At 37.6% G+C, this 17,326-nt stretch overlaps 1 protein-coding gene across 5 annotated transcripts in view; it reads left to right on the top strand.

Annotated features, from left to right (window-relative positions):
* Positions 1-17,326, top strand: part of Nrg3 (neuregulin 3) — a 1,097,250-nt gene that overhangs the window by 822,395 nt on the left and 257,529 nt on the right. For all 5 annotated transcript variants that reach the window (XM_021181241.2, XM_021181244.2, XM_029468885.1 and 2 more), the window contains exon 3: positions 2,081-2,154. In XM_021181241.2, coding sequence (XP_021036900.1) covers positions 2,081-2,154 — 74 coding nt within the window. The remainder of the gene's footprint in view (positions 1-2,080; positions 2,155-17,326) is intronic.

Here is a 17,326-nt window from a genome sequence, read left to right as displayed (position 1 = left end):
CTTGCTGTGGCTGGCTATGTGGCTGTGGAGCCCATGCTTGGCTCCCAAGCCTAAGCAAAGCTGTGACACCACTATCAAGCACTGTTATCTGCAGCCCACAGGTGTGGGGCACCTTTACAATTTTCTTTACAATATTCCTTATGTCCCATGAGGCCTAATACTCTCTCTAAGGTGGGCTTGGATTCATGGTTGATTGGTTTCAGACTGGAAAAAAATTCGAACCTCTTCATTTTCTCTTCCACACACAAATGGAATATTGTGTTTTAAGCAACAGCAAGCCTTTATAAAGCAAAGCAAAACCAACCAAACAAAGAAATGTATTTTACTTTCAAAGCTGCCACCCTCCTAGGATGCCATTTTCACATTAAATAAGCAAACAGTTAAGGGGTACTTACATCCTTCCATGTGAGATAACATGCCAGGAAAGTGCTTGTGTATGATGACACATGTCCAGAGCATGAGCCAGTCACAGGGACGTGAGGTGTGAAATGGCTTGACACTGACAACTCTGAATGAGAAGAAACATCAGCACCAGGGCAGCTTTCAGAAAACAAGACTTTATCTTGATTATCACAAATATGTTTCAACCATAAGCACTGTCTAGCTGCCTTTTCAATGTTAGAAAACCAAGTGTCTGCCCACTCTAAGCATGTAAGTTATTTTTATTTTAAAGCTATGAAGAGAAGGGCTTGCACAAATGAATTTGTAGGCACCAGAGACTCCTGGTTATCTGTAAATACACTGCAGACATTTTTGTTCTCAGTCTATGGAGAGAATCAGGATATGTACTTGAGAGTGGTATTTTATAAAGGTGCTGAAGAGAGCTGGTCTAATTACCTGAGTTCTTCTTTGGCTCAACATGAAAGGCAGACAATGTCATAGGTGCCTTCAGTGATTTTGCCCTGTTTAAGTAAACCTGTTTAAGTAATACTGTTATCAAACTCAGAAAACAAAGCACACAACAAGTGAAGAATGCACAGACCTCCTTGATGGGCAGAACATCTCTTAGAAAACTTGTGTCAAGTTCATAGCTCTCTACCAAGCAGATGACTGTTTTTCAAATCTGATTTTCCTGTCAGCAGCTCAATTTTTTTCCCCTCTATAAGTAGGACAGATTCATCCTCCAGGTGACAGTGCTGACTTCTCTGCTTAGTTCAAGCATGACAGATTAAGTAAGCCTCATACAGACCAGTAAACATAACCATCCACTTAAAGAAACAGTACCAAGACAGTGTTTGGGGCCTTAGCTACATTTGTTACTTGAACTGGCAGTTGATGTGCTGATGTTGTCTGAGCTGGTCAAGTATTCTGATTGAGTGAACCATGTGGATGTAGTCTCCTTATTGCTGGTTCCAGCCAGAGTGCTCCCAGCTTCACCAATGTATTCACTCAGGACAGTTGCTGTGTACAACGTCTGGCAGAGTCCAGGCACTTTGCCTATATTTTCTAAATATAAAGGACCAAACAGAGATGCTTAGTTAGAAAGATGCTCCTAAGATCCTGCCAGATGACGTGCTGATACTTCTGGCAAGGAAGTGACATGGGTTTGAAGAATAGCTAAAGAGTGAAGTTAAAAACTCGAAATCAGCAAAGGAGCAAACCAATAAAACATAAGGAAATAATACTGTAATCCTAAAGCTGTAAGTGATGTGTTGTATTCGAAAATGTGGGGTTTTTTTTTCAAGAAAAATGATGCTTGCAATATGTTTCTGAATGTATTTGGAGACCACATTATTATATAAAGAAGAATGCTCCTGCTGTCAGCCTTGTAATATGATAACCACGATCTACTCTGCTGAGAGAGGCATTTGAGATGTTGGGGAATTTGTTCTTCGGATACTGCATTTGCAGGTATAATTGCAAAGCTGTGTTTTTCTGGGTGTTTTTTTTTTCATTTGTTTGTTTTGGACAACATTAAAATCGAGAATCTGCCCATGGATGTTAGAACCAGGCTGAATCAGATACAAAAGGCTTCATTAGACGACTGTTCTCACGTCACTGTTAGTGCTTGATCTGCTTGCTGAAACCTTGAATCTTTCACAACCACATGCACATGCTTGTCATTTATCCCTCTTCTCAGGTGCAAGGAAGGCTACCAAGGAGTCCGTTGTGATCAATTTCTGCCGAAAACAGACTCCATCTTATCGGATCCAAGTAGGTCAAGCCTTTTTCTTCTCTAATGTGATGATGTATAGGTAGTCTTGCCGGAGTGAAGATCTTAACACAGCTGAAGGTCGTCCTGCTTTCCAGTGTCTCTGAAAGGTGCCAAGGACAGAAAGTGGTGAAAGAGAGCTTGATCTAAGCACAACCAGGGCTAACTCAGTCTAGGGTGTCTCCCAAGTGAGAATTAGCCTTCGGCTTAAGGCAACCCTGCACCCCTGCAGGGAACCAACCTCTGCCCTAGTTCCCAGGCTGTTTCTTAATATCACTCTGATACAGAAAGGATATAGAGAAATAGCTTATTATTACTTGGAAGAATGTTAGGAAATTGCATTTTCCTATTGCTTCTGAGACTTTGTCTGGTAATTTGTGATAATGGTGAAGTTATTAACATTTACCTTACTGAAATGAGAAAATATGCTTAGGAAATTACTTAAGATGTTTTCAAACAAACCTTAAAACCCAGTCTGACCACACTATTTCTTATAAGGGATTATAATACTAAGGAAATTATTATTTTGTTCTTCATGCAAAAAGACAGTTTTGCACAATTCTCAGTACTATTGCATATTAGTTTCACTTTTTATATAAATTTTAATGTAACTTTCTATGCGAACATGACCAGCTCTGATTAAAAGTACAAATCTTACTTTGGCTGTGATAACTATTTTGCTGTCAGTGGTATTGTACTGCAATTGAATCACCACTAAGGAAAGGAAATATTGATAGATTTGATTATAGATAGAAATGATCTTCTCAACCCTTCCGTGTTTTGTAACATGAAGAACGTGTCTGGCCCTGTTCCACATCTTTTCAGTACATGTATATCCATCTGTCCCTTAAATTTCCAACCCAATTACTTTGTCCAAATGCCAATGTATTTAAAGAATGGAGCACTTTTTTTTCTTTACTTTCTGTAAAAATGTGCTTCATCTTGGCGAGGTATTCACCTTGTTGTGATTATCTACAAACTTGGCTGACCTCGTGGAGTGTGAAGGTTGCTAAAAGGCCATCAAGCAACCCAGCTTAGAAGATCTCTCTTCTCTGAGGTGTAAACTAAGACTCTCCAGAAATTATCACAAGAGTCTGGTGTTAATGGGTTGCTATGCCATTTCTTCATTTTGTGCATGTAATATCTTGTTGAGCTGGGATCTGAAAGTCAATTAAGCTGTGCTTGGACATGAATTTGGGACACTGTGAGTTCGACATAAAAATGAGTTTGGTGGTTTGCTTTCCCTTTCTCTCCCTTCTACTCCTCCAAACCTGGACCCTAAGAGTCCCTACTTTGAATCTCAGTCTTCATTCTCTTTCCCTGTTCTGTTTCTCCCCTTTTCTCATCTCCTTTCCTTCTTTCAATACCCTTTTCAAATTAAATTTAAATGAATGTATGTATGTGTCGGTGTCCCTGTGTGTGTCTGTATATGTGTATATGCATGTATGTGCTCACACATGCATTCATGTGCACACATGCATGCCAAGGAGCACACGTGGAGGTAAGAGGAAAAACTTGAAGTCAGTTTGACCATGTAAGTCTTAGGTTGTCAGACTTTGTGGCAAGTACCTTTACCCACTGAGCCATATCACTATCTCACCAGCCTCTTCTTTGAGAAAAATAAAACTTTATATGTGGCAATAAAATCTTTATTAAGGACACAGTTCTAGACATGGCCTTATAGACAATACAAAGTAGATAAAATAATTTCTCATTAAAGCACCTAATCAAATTTTGTGATCCAATTGGATTCAAAAATTTAATTCCATGAGGATAATGACAGACATTTTCAAATTGTAAAGCCAAATATAAATTTATCAGTGCAGATACTAAGTATGAGGTTCCTCAGAGAAAAACTTGGCCATGATCCTTCATAGCTAAGAATAAGGGGCAGAAGATTATGTAATGTAGCAACAGTGAGAAAAAATTATTAGGCATAATGCATAATTTACATTTTTCATACTTTGTCTTCCTCTAGAATGACCAATGGCTTAAGTGTTTCTATCATATGAAACCATGAAACAGAAAATTTATGTAGAATTGAAAAATGATCATTTTTTGATTTATGGTTAGAAAATAACTATAGTGCTCTGCTCAAAGTTTTTTTTTTCTTTTAAATTTTGGGTTATGGTGTTATGTGAACTTATTTTATTACTATTACTCAAATTATCAGTTAGAAAAAAAGCATATATATATATATATATATATATATATATATCTGTAAGAGTCAAACTGCCAGAATTCCTTGAAATCAGGAATCAAGGATTTTATACATCTAAAATCCATAGATGCGTGTATGAATCGCATATTATGTCATATCCATGTATTTATTTAACTATGAGATTATTAATATTCCACTAGCCCTTTCTAAGCAGCCAACAGTCATCTAATCAGAAATATTATGTTAATATAATGAGAGTTTAGCTCTGAGGATTGTACCCACTGATGATGGAAAATAGCATGTTTATGCATAAACACTGAGATATTTTTGATATAACATTTAAATAACCCTTTAAAATGTGTCACATTTATTTGGCTTCTAAGACTGACAATCCTTATCTGAGAGAAGGCAATGGTGGTAGCTTTTGTTATGACACAGAGATGGGCAAAGTGGGAACTGGGCAGAGTTTAGCCCACTCCCTTCTCTCAATTGTCTCATTGTGAGTATGCGGTTAGATGTTCTGCATGCCAGGATCTATGCTAAGGGTTTTGACTAGATTATTTCATTAAATCTTCACAATCACAGACTACTGGGGAATGCACTGGAAATTGCTCACATTTTATCGATGTGGAAATAGACTGCAGAGATGCAAAATCCACTAACTCAAGGTCACCCAGTCAGTTAACACAGGAGTCTCACTTCTCTTCCAAATGACTCTAGGGCCGAAGCTTCCAACTGTTGGGCTCTTTTATCCCTCTCCTGGAACCTTTCCTCTGCTAGTTATTTTCAACAGGACATTTATCACTCTAAATTTCATTGACTGAAACTCAATGACCTGCGGCAAACATCATTCTAAGGAACAATATTTGCACAATTTTCATATCTTAATGCAGCAACTTGAGCTTCCATGGAGATTTAAATCCCTAATGAAATTTCCTTGTCAAAATTCTTGCTGAAGGATTGTTTAATTTGCAGCTCATGATCTCTTCAGAGTGGTTTCATGCTCCGGAAATGAGCTTGCCTCAAGAACCTTCCATGGTTTCCTTTGGTGTCTTTTATTCTCCCCATCTCTTCTTCGTTTTCCCCCTTTCTATTTAACCTGTGCATTCATCTATTACTGAAAATCCCACAATGGGAATTTGTTGTTGAATTCCCTGCTCCTTTCTATCCCCCAAGTAATACAGAGTTGATCAGAAATAGGCACCCTTGATTGTATATTTTGAAAAAAATCATGCTTCTTTGCATGTATTTGAGGAGATGAGGCAAAGATATCACCAGGGGAGCTATCATGCATTCAGTGATAAGTGCCCAGGCCCTAAAATGTGCTAAGAAGAACCTTTAAGATAAATGACTACTGAACTCATATGTCCATAATAACCTTACAATACAAAGTATTTGGAAGTTTGATTTTGAAAACACAAAGCAAAACCTAATATATCCTGGTGACTACATTAAAGATTCAGTATACTTTTATTTACTGTCGTCCCACTAGGGATTTGCTGGGAGGTAGGAAGGTATAAGAGGAATGGACATTTGTCAGGATCAGAGGAGCTGCCTTTCTCTGAAGAAGCCCCACATATCACCTATGTCTGCCCCTGTCTCATGCTGCTATCAATCCTGCCCATGGATAATGGCCATCAACTTCTCCAACCTTTTCAAACATTACTAATTTTTGTTATTCTCTACAAACAGTAGGCAGTCTATAGATTTTCTGTCTCCATTTCTTCTTTTAACCAACCTTACCCACCTACATAAGGTACCATCCTTGGTCTTGAAGAAAAGTGAAATGTGACTAGAGAGCTATTATCTAGCTATGGACCAACTTTTGGGGAGGGGAGGTGGATGGTAGAGAAGATACTCATTTTAAGTTATGGTCCTCATCGCTTAAAAGTCATTTTAGGAGTATGTTGTCCTCTGAGAGGCTCCACCCAGCATCTGACTCAAACTATACAGACAGCCACAGTCAAAAAGTGGATGGAACTTAGAGACTCTTATAAAAGAATAGCAAGAAGGACTGCACACCAAAAAGGGCATTGGAACTCCATGAAAAGATCAACAGAGTCAACTAACCTGAACCCTTGGGGCTCTCAGAGTCTGAACCATCAATCAAAGATGGTATACAGGCTGGACCTAGTCCTCTCTACACATAAGTTGTAGATGTGCATATTGGTCTTCATTTGGGTCCTAAAAAACTGGAGCAGAGACTATCCCAAAAGCTGTTACCTGTCTGTGGACTATGTTTTTCTAGAAGAGCTGGCTTTTCTGGGCTCAGTGGGAGAGAAGGTGTCAAGACTCCCAGAGACTTGTACTGTCAGCCTGAGAAGATACCCAGAGGGGCTCTTCTGAATCAGAGGGAAGGGGAGAGAGAGTAAGGGAAGGATTTTGGGAGGGAGTGACCAACAGGGGGCAGTGAGCAGGATTTAAAGTGAATAAGTAAGTAAATAAATCAATAAATAAAAATTTAAAAAATTAAACACTCATTCTAAACTTCATTATGCCTCTTCCCACTGTCATCTAGTCTAATAGTCAGTGTTTGTATGGCTAAGACTATAGATAAATCTTCAAGCCTGAGGCTTCATTAACATCCACCTTAAAGTCCAGGAGTTATGTTATGTCCACAGTAATCTAGAAAGAATATCCAGATTTAGTCCATATTATCAACAGAAGTTTGGGGACACCCAACTTAGGATATCATATGCTACCAAGGGAACAGAGGTCCCTTCTTAGTGTACTTAGTCTCACTAATAGCATAATTAAAAATAGACTTAGAAAAAGTCTTGAGCAATTTTAATAGTTTAATAGAAAAAATTATAGGGTAGATAAACTATAAATGTTAGCAGCTGCCAGAGGTGGTAAATGGAGAGAGGGAAGAATGAAGCTATCTTATTTGTAAGCAGATATATGATGGAAGGGGAGAGGGGGATAGATTCAGAGATGAAGAGTGAGAAATCTCCACATGTTCAAGATAGCATGTGTGTGTATTATGGAGAATATATAAAAGAATGAAACTGGAACAGAGAGAAAAGGCAAGTTAAGACTGAAAGGGGAAAGTTAAGACTCACAAACAGAGATAGGATCTAGCAAAGAACTGTAAAAATGGGTGGGGTTTCTAGAAAGGAAAAGTACATTTAAATAGTAGTGATTAGTTGCTGGAGAGATGGCTCAGTGGTTAAGAGTACTGACTGCTCTTCCAAAGGTCCTGAGTTCAAATCCCAGCAACCACATGGTGGCTCACAACCATCCGTAATGAGATCTGACTCCCTCTTCTGGAGTGTCTGAAGACAGCTACAGTGTACTCACATATAATAAATAAATAAATCTTCAAAAAAATAGTAATTATATCTTTCATCTTTTCAGTACAGCTTTATGTAAATGAGCATTCCCAAATGGTAGTCTCCTGGGCAGGTGATTAATACTCCAGTTACAATAACTCTTAGTTTCTGGGATGATTGAACTGTGAAATCTCCACCCAGTCCAGAGATACAACTTACATTCTGTTATTCTATTGTTTTTGACCAGAGGAGGTAGCTTTACCTCAATGGGTCTCTAGAAGTCCTTAATAAAGACTATTGTAACATTTGTCCTTCTGAAGACAAGCAACTTCCAAAAGCATTTATAAAATGGGATAAAATTAGGGAATTGGTACAACCATTTTTAGGTTTAAAATCTAGAAATCCAATTCTAAAACTCTAAATCACAAAAAAAGGGATTAATAGTTTGACTGGAGTTATAGTCCCATACTTGTGTATACCTTTCAAGTAAGGGTGCTCATTTAGTAGCAGATAAGAAGTCAGAGCTCCCTGACTATATTCCTGGGTAAATGACAAAGGACACTCCTGACTCTGCGGCTCTCTGCTCACTGTTCTATGCTGTCTGTACAATGTATATCTCCTGAGCTGAGTGTGATAATATTCATTTCCTCTGGAATATCTTTGGATTTTTGAACCCATGTTTTGTATGAAACCACCTATAAGATGCCAGGAGCCTAATATACGTTTAGTTTTGGAGAAAATTATTGTAAAAGGTGATGGGAGGTTAAATTTTCTCTCAGTACCCCCAAGGTGGCCTTGTGTGCCTCAGTGTCCTAGGAAAGATCACTTCAAAGACTTAGAATCAAGATTACTATGCATTTGTGTTGCTAGTCCAAGATAGCAAAGGACAGAAAGTGACCATGAACATGGTCCTACTTGCGAATGATCCTCAGGAAAGTAGGTCAGGAAAGCATTGTGCCTTTTCTTGGGTTCCAGGAAGCCCGTGGGATGGTCACTTTTCATTATGCAAGTTATGAGGCTGAAAGTACTGTGGGCTTCTCTAGTAGGCACAGAACAAGAGGAGAAAATTTGAAAAAGATCCAATGTCGAGGCAGGAAGCCTGAGCACAAGTTTGGTATACAAACTCAGTATGTACTTGAACATATTAAAAGTAGTCTCCAGAAGTCCTATGGTCTGAGTAGTTGGCCTTAACCATTATTTGGCCATTAGTATATAGAACTATATATTCTTATGTATTGACTATTTCACAGGAGAGAACAACACAATGAGCTTGAATTGGAAACTAGGTAGTGTGGCTTTTAGTCTTATGATTATATGTGCTTTTCTTACAACTTTAAACAAATTACAATGCAACTGAACATTTTTTTATTTATCAACTTATCTCCTTTTGCTGAAAGGTGATATCCTTGATATTGAGCCTACTGCACCTATACATGGTTCATAAGTAGCATCCAGAGTGTAGCACAAACAATGCATGTCTTTATTCACCCATTCATTATCCAAGTAATAAGCATAAGTAATGCAAGCTTTAAATAGATCCTACTGTTCTCATGTACCTGTGTGACTATAACCACATACCTGCAACCCAGTGGCTGGCAATCAAGAGAAATATTTCTTAGTGTTCTGGACACTGGACCATCTCAAGGTCAAGATAATAGTAGATTCAATGTCAGACGCCTTATCTGGTAAACAGTGCCCTCTAGTCTGGAGCTTGATTCAAAATGTTGTAATTTCACACTGAGGGCATTGCCTTTATGAGCTAATTGATTCCTGAAGTCCCTTATTGATGTTGCTTTAGTGGTTTAGTTTCATGAATGGATTTGGTGAAGACTCTACACTTACCATCAATTCAGACTAGTAGATAGTAATTAACCTCAAAAATATCCGATTTCATAGAGGGCATTGTTGAAAAATACACAAATAATAGTAAGGATGTACAGAAAAGGCATGGTAGTTTCAGGAATTGTTATAAAAGGGAAGGAACCATGAAAAGTCACAAAAGATGGAGGGAACAATCTCAGGAAATTCTGGCAAGGAGAACTGCAAAGGGCTTGCCCTACAGAGTAGGTATATAGTAATGTATGGGCTACACAGCACTATAACTTTATGGGCACAACTCCCAATAAAGGGTGCTCAATGTGATCATGCTAAAGGAATTTCTATAAACTAATGTAGAAAATGGAGATTCTTTTTTTTAATTTTTAATATTTTTTTATTATGTATTTTCCTCGATTACATTTCCAATGCTATCCCAAAAGTCCCCCATACCCTCTCCCCCACTTCCCTACCCACCCATTCCCATTTTTTTTGGCCCTGGCATTCCCCTGTACTGGGGCATATAAAGTTTGTGTGTCCAATGGGCCTCTCTTTCCAGTGATGGCCAACTAGGCCATCTTTTGTCCCTGGGTCATTAATCCAGACAATTGAAACTTGGTGCTTTTAGATTGAAATTTTCTAGAAACGGTAAAGTTTTTTTGTATTGGCTTAACCTGTAGTACCCAGTAGTTCTCTAAGGTCCGATTTCATTCATACTGGATGACTTTAAAGAGAGTTCCTAGCAACATTGTCTCTGCATAGAGCACCTATAGTAAGAGTGGGTGAAAAATAGGAGTCACTTTGCCTATTGCTTCTTGTTCTACCAGTCATCCAAGCCAGGCCAGATCAGGGTCTAGTTTGCCAATACCTTGTTTACTCTCCAGCTTGAGGGATTATATCAGAGTTCCTAGTATTCAGATAAGTTGTTTAATGTGTATTAGATTTATTCCTCAACACACTTTAGTTTTCTTTCTTTCTTTCTTTCTTTCTTTCTTTCTTTCTTTCTTTCTTTCTTTCTTTCTTTCTTTTTTTTTTACTTACGTGTTCATTTATTTTACATTTGCTGTCTCTCCTCCTAGTTCCCCTCTTCCACATTTCCTCCCCCATACCCCTCCTCTTCTCCTCTGCAAGAGTAGAGGCCCCCCTGAGTATTCTACTTTGGCACATCAAGTCTCTGCTAAGTTAGCTGCCTCTTTTATTTACCACTGGGGTCACACAAGACAGCTGAATTAAGATTCCACAGACAACAGCTTTAGGGATAGCCCCAGCTTTAGGGATAGCTCCCTAACCCCTGATCCAGTTGTTCAGGAACCACATGAAGACCTAGCAGCACATCTGCTACATATGAGTGGGGAATAGAAGGGTGGATCCAGGTTATGTATGCTCTTGGGTTGGAGATTCAGTCTCTGAGAGCCCCCATCAGTCCAGGTTAGTTGATTCTGTTGGTCTTCCTGTGGAGTTCCTATCTGGTTCTGTCCTTCAGTTCTTCTCCCAATTCCTCCATAAGAGTCCACAAGTTCCATACAATGTTTGACTTTGGGTCTCTGCATCTGTATGAGTCAGCTACTAGAGGATAATCAAGCTACTAGAGGATACACGCATAACAGAACATCATTATGGTGTCATAATGCTAGCCTATCAGATGGGTCTCTAGTTGTGCTGGTTATTGCTTGGCTGTTCTCTCAGTCTTAGCACCATCTCTTGTCCCTGAATTTCTTGTAGGCAAGATAAATTTTGGATTGAAAGTTTGTGGGTGAGTTGGTGTCCCTATCACTCCACTGGGGTTACTGCCTGTCTACAGGAGACAGCCTCTTTGGGTTTCATATCCCTACTGCTGGGAGTCTCTGCTAAGGTCTCCCCATTCCATGTCTCTGGCATGTCTCTCACTCCCCTCAATGCCTGATAGCTGCAGTTTTCTGTTCGTTCTCCTGGCCATCTGGCCATCTCCCCTATCTATTCTCACACCTGATTTAGTGTTTTTCTTAATGAAAAAAATTGTTTGAAATATATCATTTTCCCTTTTCATTCCTACCTCCAATCCTTCCTCTGGCCCCTCCTATTCTTTTATTATTCCCTGTCCCTCTCAAACACATGGCCTCTGCTTTAATTTAATATATATATATATATATATGTTATTATATATATATATATAGTGTGTGTGTGTGTGTGTGTGAGTGTGTGTGTGTACAAATACATAAATACAGCCTGCTAAGTTTTATTTAGAGCATTGCCTGGAAGTACATGATTATTAAAGATGACTTCTTGGTATTGGATAATCAATTAGGGGGCTCATCTTTGGAGGAAACTAATTCTCCCCTTCTGATTAGTTATTCATTGTTTGTAGTTTGGTTTCTAGTGGTTTCATTCCTGAGCTTCCCCTTTCCATATTTCTCTGTCTGTTACTATTGTCATTGTTGCCCTGTTGTTTAGGCAGCCATACTGTTGGAGTATCATGCAGGAAGCTTCCCTGTCATTTCTAGGACATACAACTCACAGCAGCCTTTTAAGTCTTCTGTTTCCTACAATGTTTCAGCCCCCTCTTCCTCATTGTTTCCCAAACTTGAGACACAGGAATAGTGTTGTAAATGCAGACATTAGGTGCACCAAGTCATTTTCTGTGATAGTGTCTGTCTTTTGCAAAAGGAAGCTTTGATAAGGGTAAAAAGATTCAATTATATATATCAATCTTATAAAAGTTATTTAAATAGGTTTCTCTGTGAGTATATTTAAATAAAGATGATTAAAATGGAAATCACATTTATACTAAACAGGTGCAGATTTTTCTTCTCACTCCCTAAATAATACATAACAAATACTGACAGAACATTTGTGTTGTATTGGGAATTATAACTAATACAGAGATGATTTAAAATATACTGATAGGGTACATATGACAAGGAATATTTTCTGGCTGTTTTAAAGTGTTTCTGTCTAGAAGGTCCTAAATGCTAAGTGATAGCAGGTAATGGAAAGATAAATTGTGGAAGACTTTGGGCAAGAATTTCTAAAGATTAAAAGTAAAGAAATGGCTGTTAGGTTGGAGAGCTAGATCCATGTTAAAGAGCCCTTTGTGCTCATGGAGAAGACCTGCGTTTGTTTCCAGCATCTGCATGGCAGCTCACAGATTTCTATAACACCAATTCTAAGCGATTGTATGCCTTTTTCTGAGCTCTGTGATCACCAGACATGTATATGGTGTGTATGCACATATATGCATACAAAAAATAAATGAATTTTAAAATGAAAATAACTACAATGTAAAATTAATTCACACCCAACAAGGTCTGCAACATCTGAGGTTACATTGCTTTCCCCACTCATGGGTTTTGTATTCTTTTCTATTTACCTGCTTAATATAAATTACAAACACACACTGGTTATGCTCTACATCAAATGCTTACATAACTATAGTGGTTTCACCAATGTTCATCTTTCCTAAATGTGCCAATGCATTTATGTTCTGTTGCCAGCTGCTGCTGTATATTGGAGATGAACGGTAGAATGGCTGGTTCACTTGCATGTTCCTTCCTATGACATTCAGAGACTAAGCATATTGGCTTGCACACACTCCATCCTTTCCTTCACCAGAGCTGATTTAATACATGGTGAAAGCACAACACAGTCTCTCTCTTGTGTGACTGATATAAATGAAAAGAAATAGTTTGCCCTCTTACCTTGTTTATTTCTGGTTTGATATGACCATCTCCCTTTCAGTTCTTATATACTTTAAAAAAAAAAAAAACTAAACACATGAAGGTTAAATAGCTTTTCAGAGTGCATATTTAAAAGTGAGCCCAGAGAAGAATAAAAGTCAACCATATAATTGGCAAGAATCAGAGATGTAAACATTGCTTGCTTTGCTCATAAATCCAGGGCCATGTTTCAAATTCCAACTGAGGCACTTTGGTAAATGGATACTTATATATGCCAAATATTGTGATAACCATATGTTTATATTTCCTCATTTATTATAACCCTTAATTATTGCAGTTTATGGTAGAAGAAACTAAAATTTGGAAACATCAATTAACCCACCCAAATTATGGGTTCCTAGGTATTTTAAAATCTGTACATTAAATCTCTGACATTCAAAATGTTTTCTGATACAGAAACCAATAAAATTTTGTTGCAAAGGCAACCTTTAAAATGCTGTCTTTATTCTTTCATGAGAAATCAAGAATAAGACATTCAGGGTTTTTTAATGAATTTAAATTTATTTTAACCTAAAGAGAAGCATAAAAGGGCAGAAATGTTGTTGACCACCACTCTGCATCCATTACTGTATAGTGTGAACACCTGCAAACTATTCTATTTTTTCTGGTTTTATAAAAATATAGCCCATTATTGTCATCTGTGGTTACTCTATTGAATATAGTTCATCAAAACATCTCCATCATATCTACTGATAACAAAGTGCCCACTGATCAGCATCTCCTGTACCCTCATCTTTCTTTATGGTCTCTGGGTACCTTCATTTACTTTCTTAATTTTATGAGCTCAACTTCCTTAGATTTCACATATACTAGTGGGATACTTGTCTTTTTGTGCCTAGTTGATTTCTTTTAAAGCATTTGTCTCCAGTTCCATGTTTTAACACCAACAGTGGGCAAGGGTGCTCTTTTCTCTACAACTACAATGAGACTTTCAATTTTTTGACTTTGGGGGACAGCCATTCTCACTAGAACAGTGTGTTAACACAGAGTGATTTTGCATTTCCCTGACATTTAGTTGTATTGTACATTTTGTTCACATACCTGTTTGCCATTTGCACATCTTCTTGAGAGAAATGTCTCTTCTTATCTCCTTGGAATGTAATTGGTTTGTTTTGTTTTTGTTTTTTGTTTTTTGTTTTTTTACTGTTGAATTTTTAGTTCCTTGTATGTTGTGAATGTAACCACCTGTAAGACAATATAAAAATACTTTCTTCCATTTAATGTACTTTCCATTCACCCCATTGATTGTATATGTTGTATGTATTATGTGTTATGTGTATGAATAGATGGGTACCCTAGTGTGGAGCATGTCATGCCACAGGCCCTGGCCATCTTGTTTTTCTAAAACAAATTTTCTCACTGACCTAGAAATCTCTGATTAAGCTTGGCTCGACAGCCAGTGAATTCAGAGGAATCTTACTATATCTAACTCCAGAGTATTGGCATTAGAAAGGCACACCACCATCCCTGGATTTTTTTTTTTTATATGTGTACTGTGGATCCAAACTCAGATTCTCATGGTTTACACAGCATGTTAAAAACCAAACCACCCTTCAACTGAATTGGAAGATTTCAACTGTTAGGTTGCTAGGCATCTCTGTTTTGTCCCCCATTTTCTTTGGAATCTTGGAAACATAACTCCTAGAGGGTGTTTCCTGAGATTAATGTGGTATTAATTAAAGACAGATACATGATTTTCACTGTCTCCTAAACCACAAGAAGATTATGAAATTTACAATTTTTCCTGATTTCTTGTCTTTACAACAAGACCCTGTGTTTACAGCTGTATGAGGTTTTGAAATATGGGCATACCATTTCACAGTGGTCCAGGGATGCAGTATAGACCCACTGTGAGTGTTCTTCAGCTAATTTTAAATGTTGCACTGCAATCAAGAAGAAACGATGAGAAACACAAAGCCCCATTAACACTCTACCACACAAATATCTTCAGATACAAGTAATAATTATGAATCATTTATCCTAGCTTATTGAAGAACTAAGGCCAATTCCTGTATGTTATATATGTTCAGAAAATTTAATAGGTCTTTTCAAGATAAAATCATTACTACCACTCCCTTATTTTGTGGAGATGTGGGAGGAAAGAGAGAGAGAGAGAGAGAGAGAGAGAGAGAGAGAGAGAGAGAGAGAGAGAGAAAGAATATGTCAGTCTCAAAGCATAATTCAACCTTTCTATGCTCCAACCTCCATCTCCCAAGTGATTGTATTACATATATGATAGCAATTCTGATCTACTTATTCTTTATCTATGTAAATAAGGTATATATGAGAAATTTTAGATGGAAATGACTCAGAAGGTTCATAATAGGATATAAGATACATGGAGACCTGCAGTATGCTCTAATACATTTTCTAAAATGCAGTTTTAGATGAATATTTAACACTACATGAAATCCTTTGAGTATCTCTTCTATGTTTTTGTTAGTATATTATATGTCTGTCTCTCTGTCTGTCTATCTCTCTCTTGGATATCTCTCTGAAAATTCATCAGTAGACTGTTGAGAAATGGAATATAGAATCTGTAGAAAGACAGACAATCTAGGATTTGCTCATGACAGGAACCCATGCATTTAGTGTTCCCCTTGTACTAGGCATTGAATTAATTTTGGAAGTCTAAAAGAGAATTGTCCAATAAAAAGGGATTTTCTGGATCCCATTTTAAGGTGCATTTTTTCTATATATTTGTAAAGTTATCTAATATCTACCAAGTTCACTTTGTTTGCTAAATATTAATATTAGCAGAATGCCAGGCATGGTGGTGCACACCTTTAGTCTCAGCACTTGGGTGGCTGTAACCGGGAGATCTCTGTGACTTTGAGAACAACCTGTATTACATATTGAGTTCCAAGAGAGCCAGAGCTACATAGTGAGACACATTCTCAAATATCAGGAATAAAAAATAATCGAATAAATAAAATTAACAGAGTAAAGTTTTAAAATGTTTAAACCCCATTTTTCACTTTAGGAGAGTAACTTTTAGAACAGAAAAACATTCATTCACATGGTTCGGCAGTAAAATAGTGTTTACTCTGACTAGGCTCTCAAAACAATAGGAAAAAGAAGAAAAGGAAAAAAAAGTGTGTTGTCACATCTGGCACTTTTCCAGTCACTGTTATATGGGCAATCAGTGCTCTGTTCACAAAAGCAGAGTCCTAAGTGACCCCTTGACCTTTTACAACCAGTGAAGAAGTTTGACCATTATCAAAGAATTAATCAAAACCTCAGTCCACCAGCTCTGACAGTCTGCTTCAGGGAACAATGACACTGTATCACATACAGTATCATTTGCTCCTAAACACCCCTCTAACTTTCCAGTTAAATCAGTCTCAGTAGTGTGTCTGCTATACTTGGAGAAGCACTAGACTGTTCATGATATAGGACATCATACAACTGGCTGCCATAGAAGATGAGAATGAGTTGTTCTCTTCTAAATGTGCCCCAGTTTTCATGATATCCAGAAATAGACTCTGAACCAAGTTGGCTTTGTCTTCCATTTTTATAAATATGTCTTTTATTAGTCTGCTTATGTGTATATTACTCTTTCTTTTGATAGAAACACTTGCCCCATAGTATTCCTATAACCATTGTGCATTCTTCTAAAGTGCTCAGTGTGGAAACCATATGCCTTGACATTTGTTAGATAGCTAACATTCTTTTTCAAAATATTTATTATTGTTGTTGTTGTTATTGTTATTATTAACTTATTCACTTTACATTCCACTCACTGTCCCCTTCTAGTCACCCCCTTCCTCAATCCTTCCCCACATCTCCCCTCCCCTTTTCCTATGATTGGGTGATTCCCCCTGCCTTGATATCCCTGCTAACATTAATCTTTGAACTTGTCATCTCATTTCATTTTTACCTTTCTTACAAACACACAAACAAACAAACAAGAGCACACTGAGACTAATAGTAATACTTCAATATTTCAGGTGAGAGATTGAGTGGTATTTTTCAGCAAGACTTAGGCAATAGCTTTCTTTTTATCTGTGTCAATACAGGTTTGGGAAGGATATAATTCTTTTGGCTTCTGTTGAGGAATGCAGGAGTTTTATTAATCATGAGATTTTTTTTCCAACAGAAGAAACTTTTGTGACTATTAGGAAACAGAAATAAAATAAAAATTGTTCAGAGGAGATGGAAATCATTCCATCATGAATTCTCAGCTAGTTGTTGGATCCACAGCCAGCCATAC

Source organism: Mus caroli, chromosome 14, assembly GCF_900094665.2.
Source record: "Mus caroli chromosome 14, CAROLI_EIJ_v1.1, whole genome shotgun sequence".
NCBI classification, from domain to species: Eukaryota; Metazoa; Chordata; class Mammalia; order Rodentia; family Muridae; genus Mus; species Mus caroli.
Note: the sequence above shows the minus strand (reverse complement) of the source record. Positions and strands in the feature narration are given on the sequence as shown.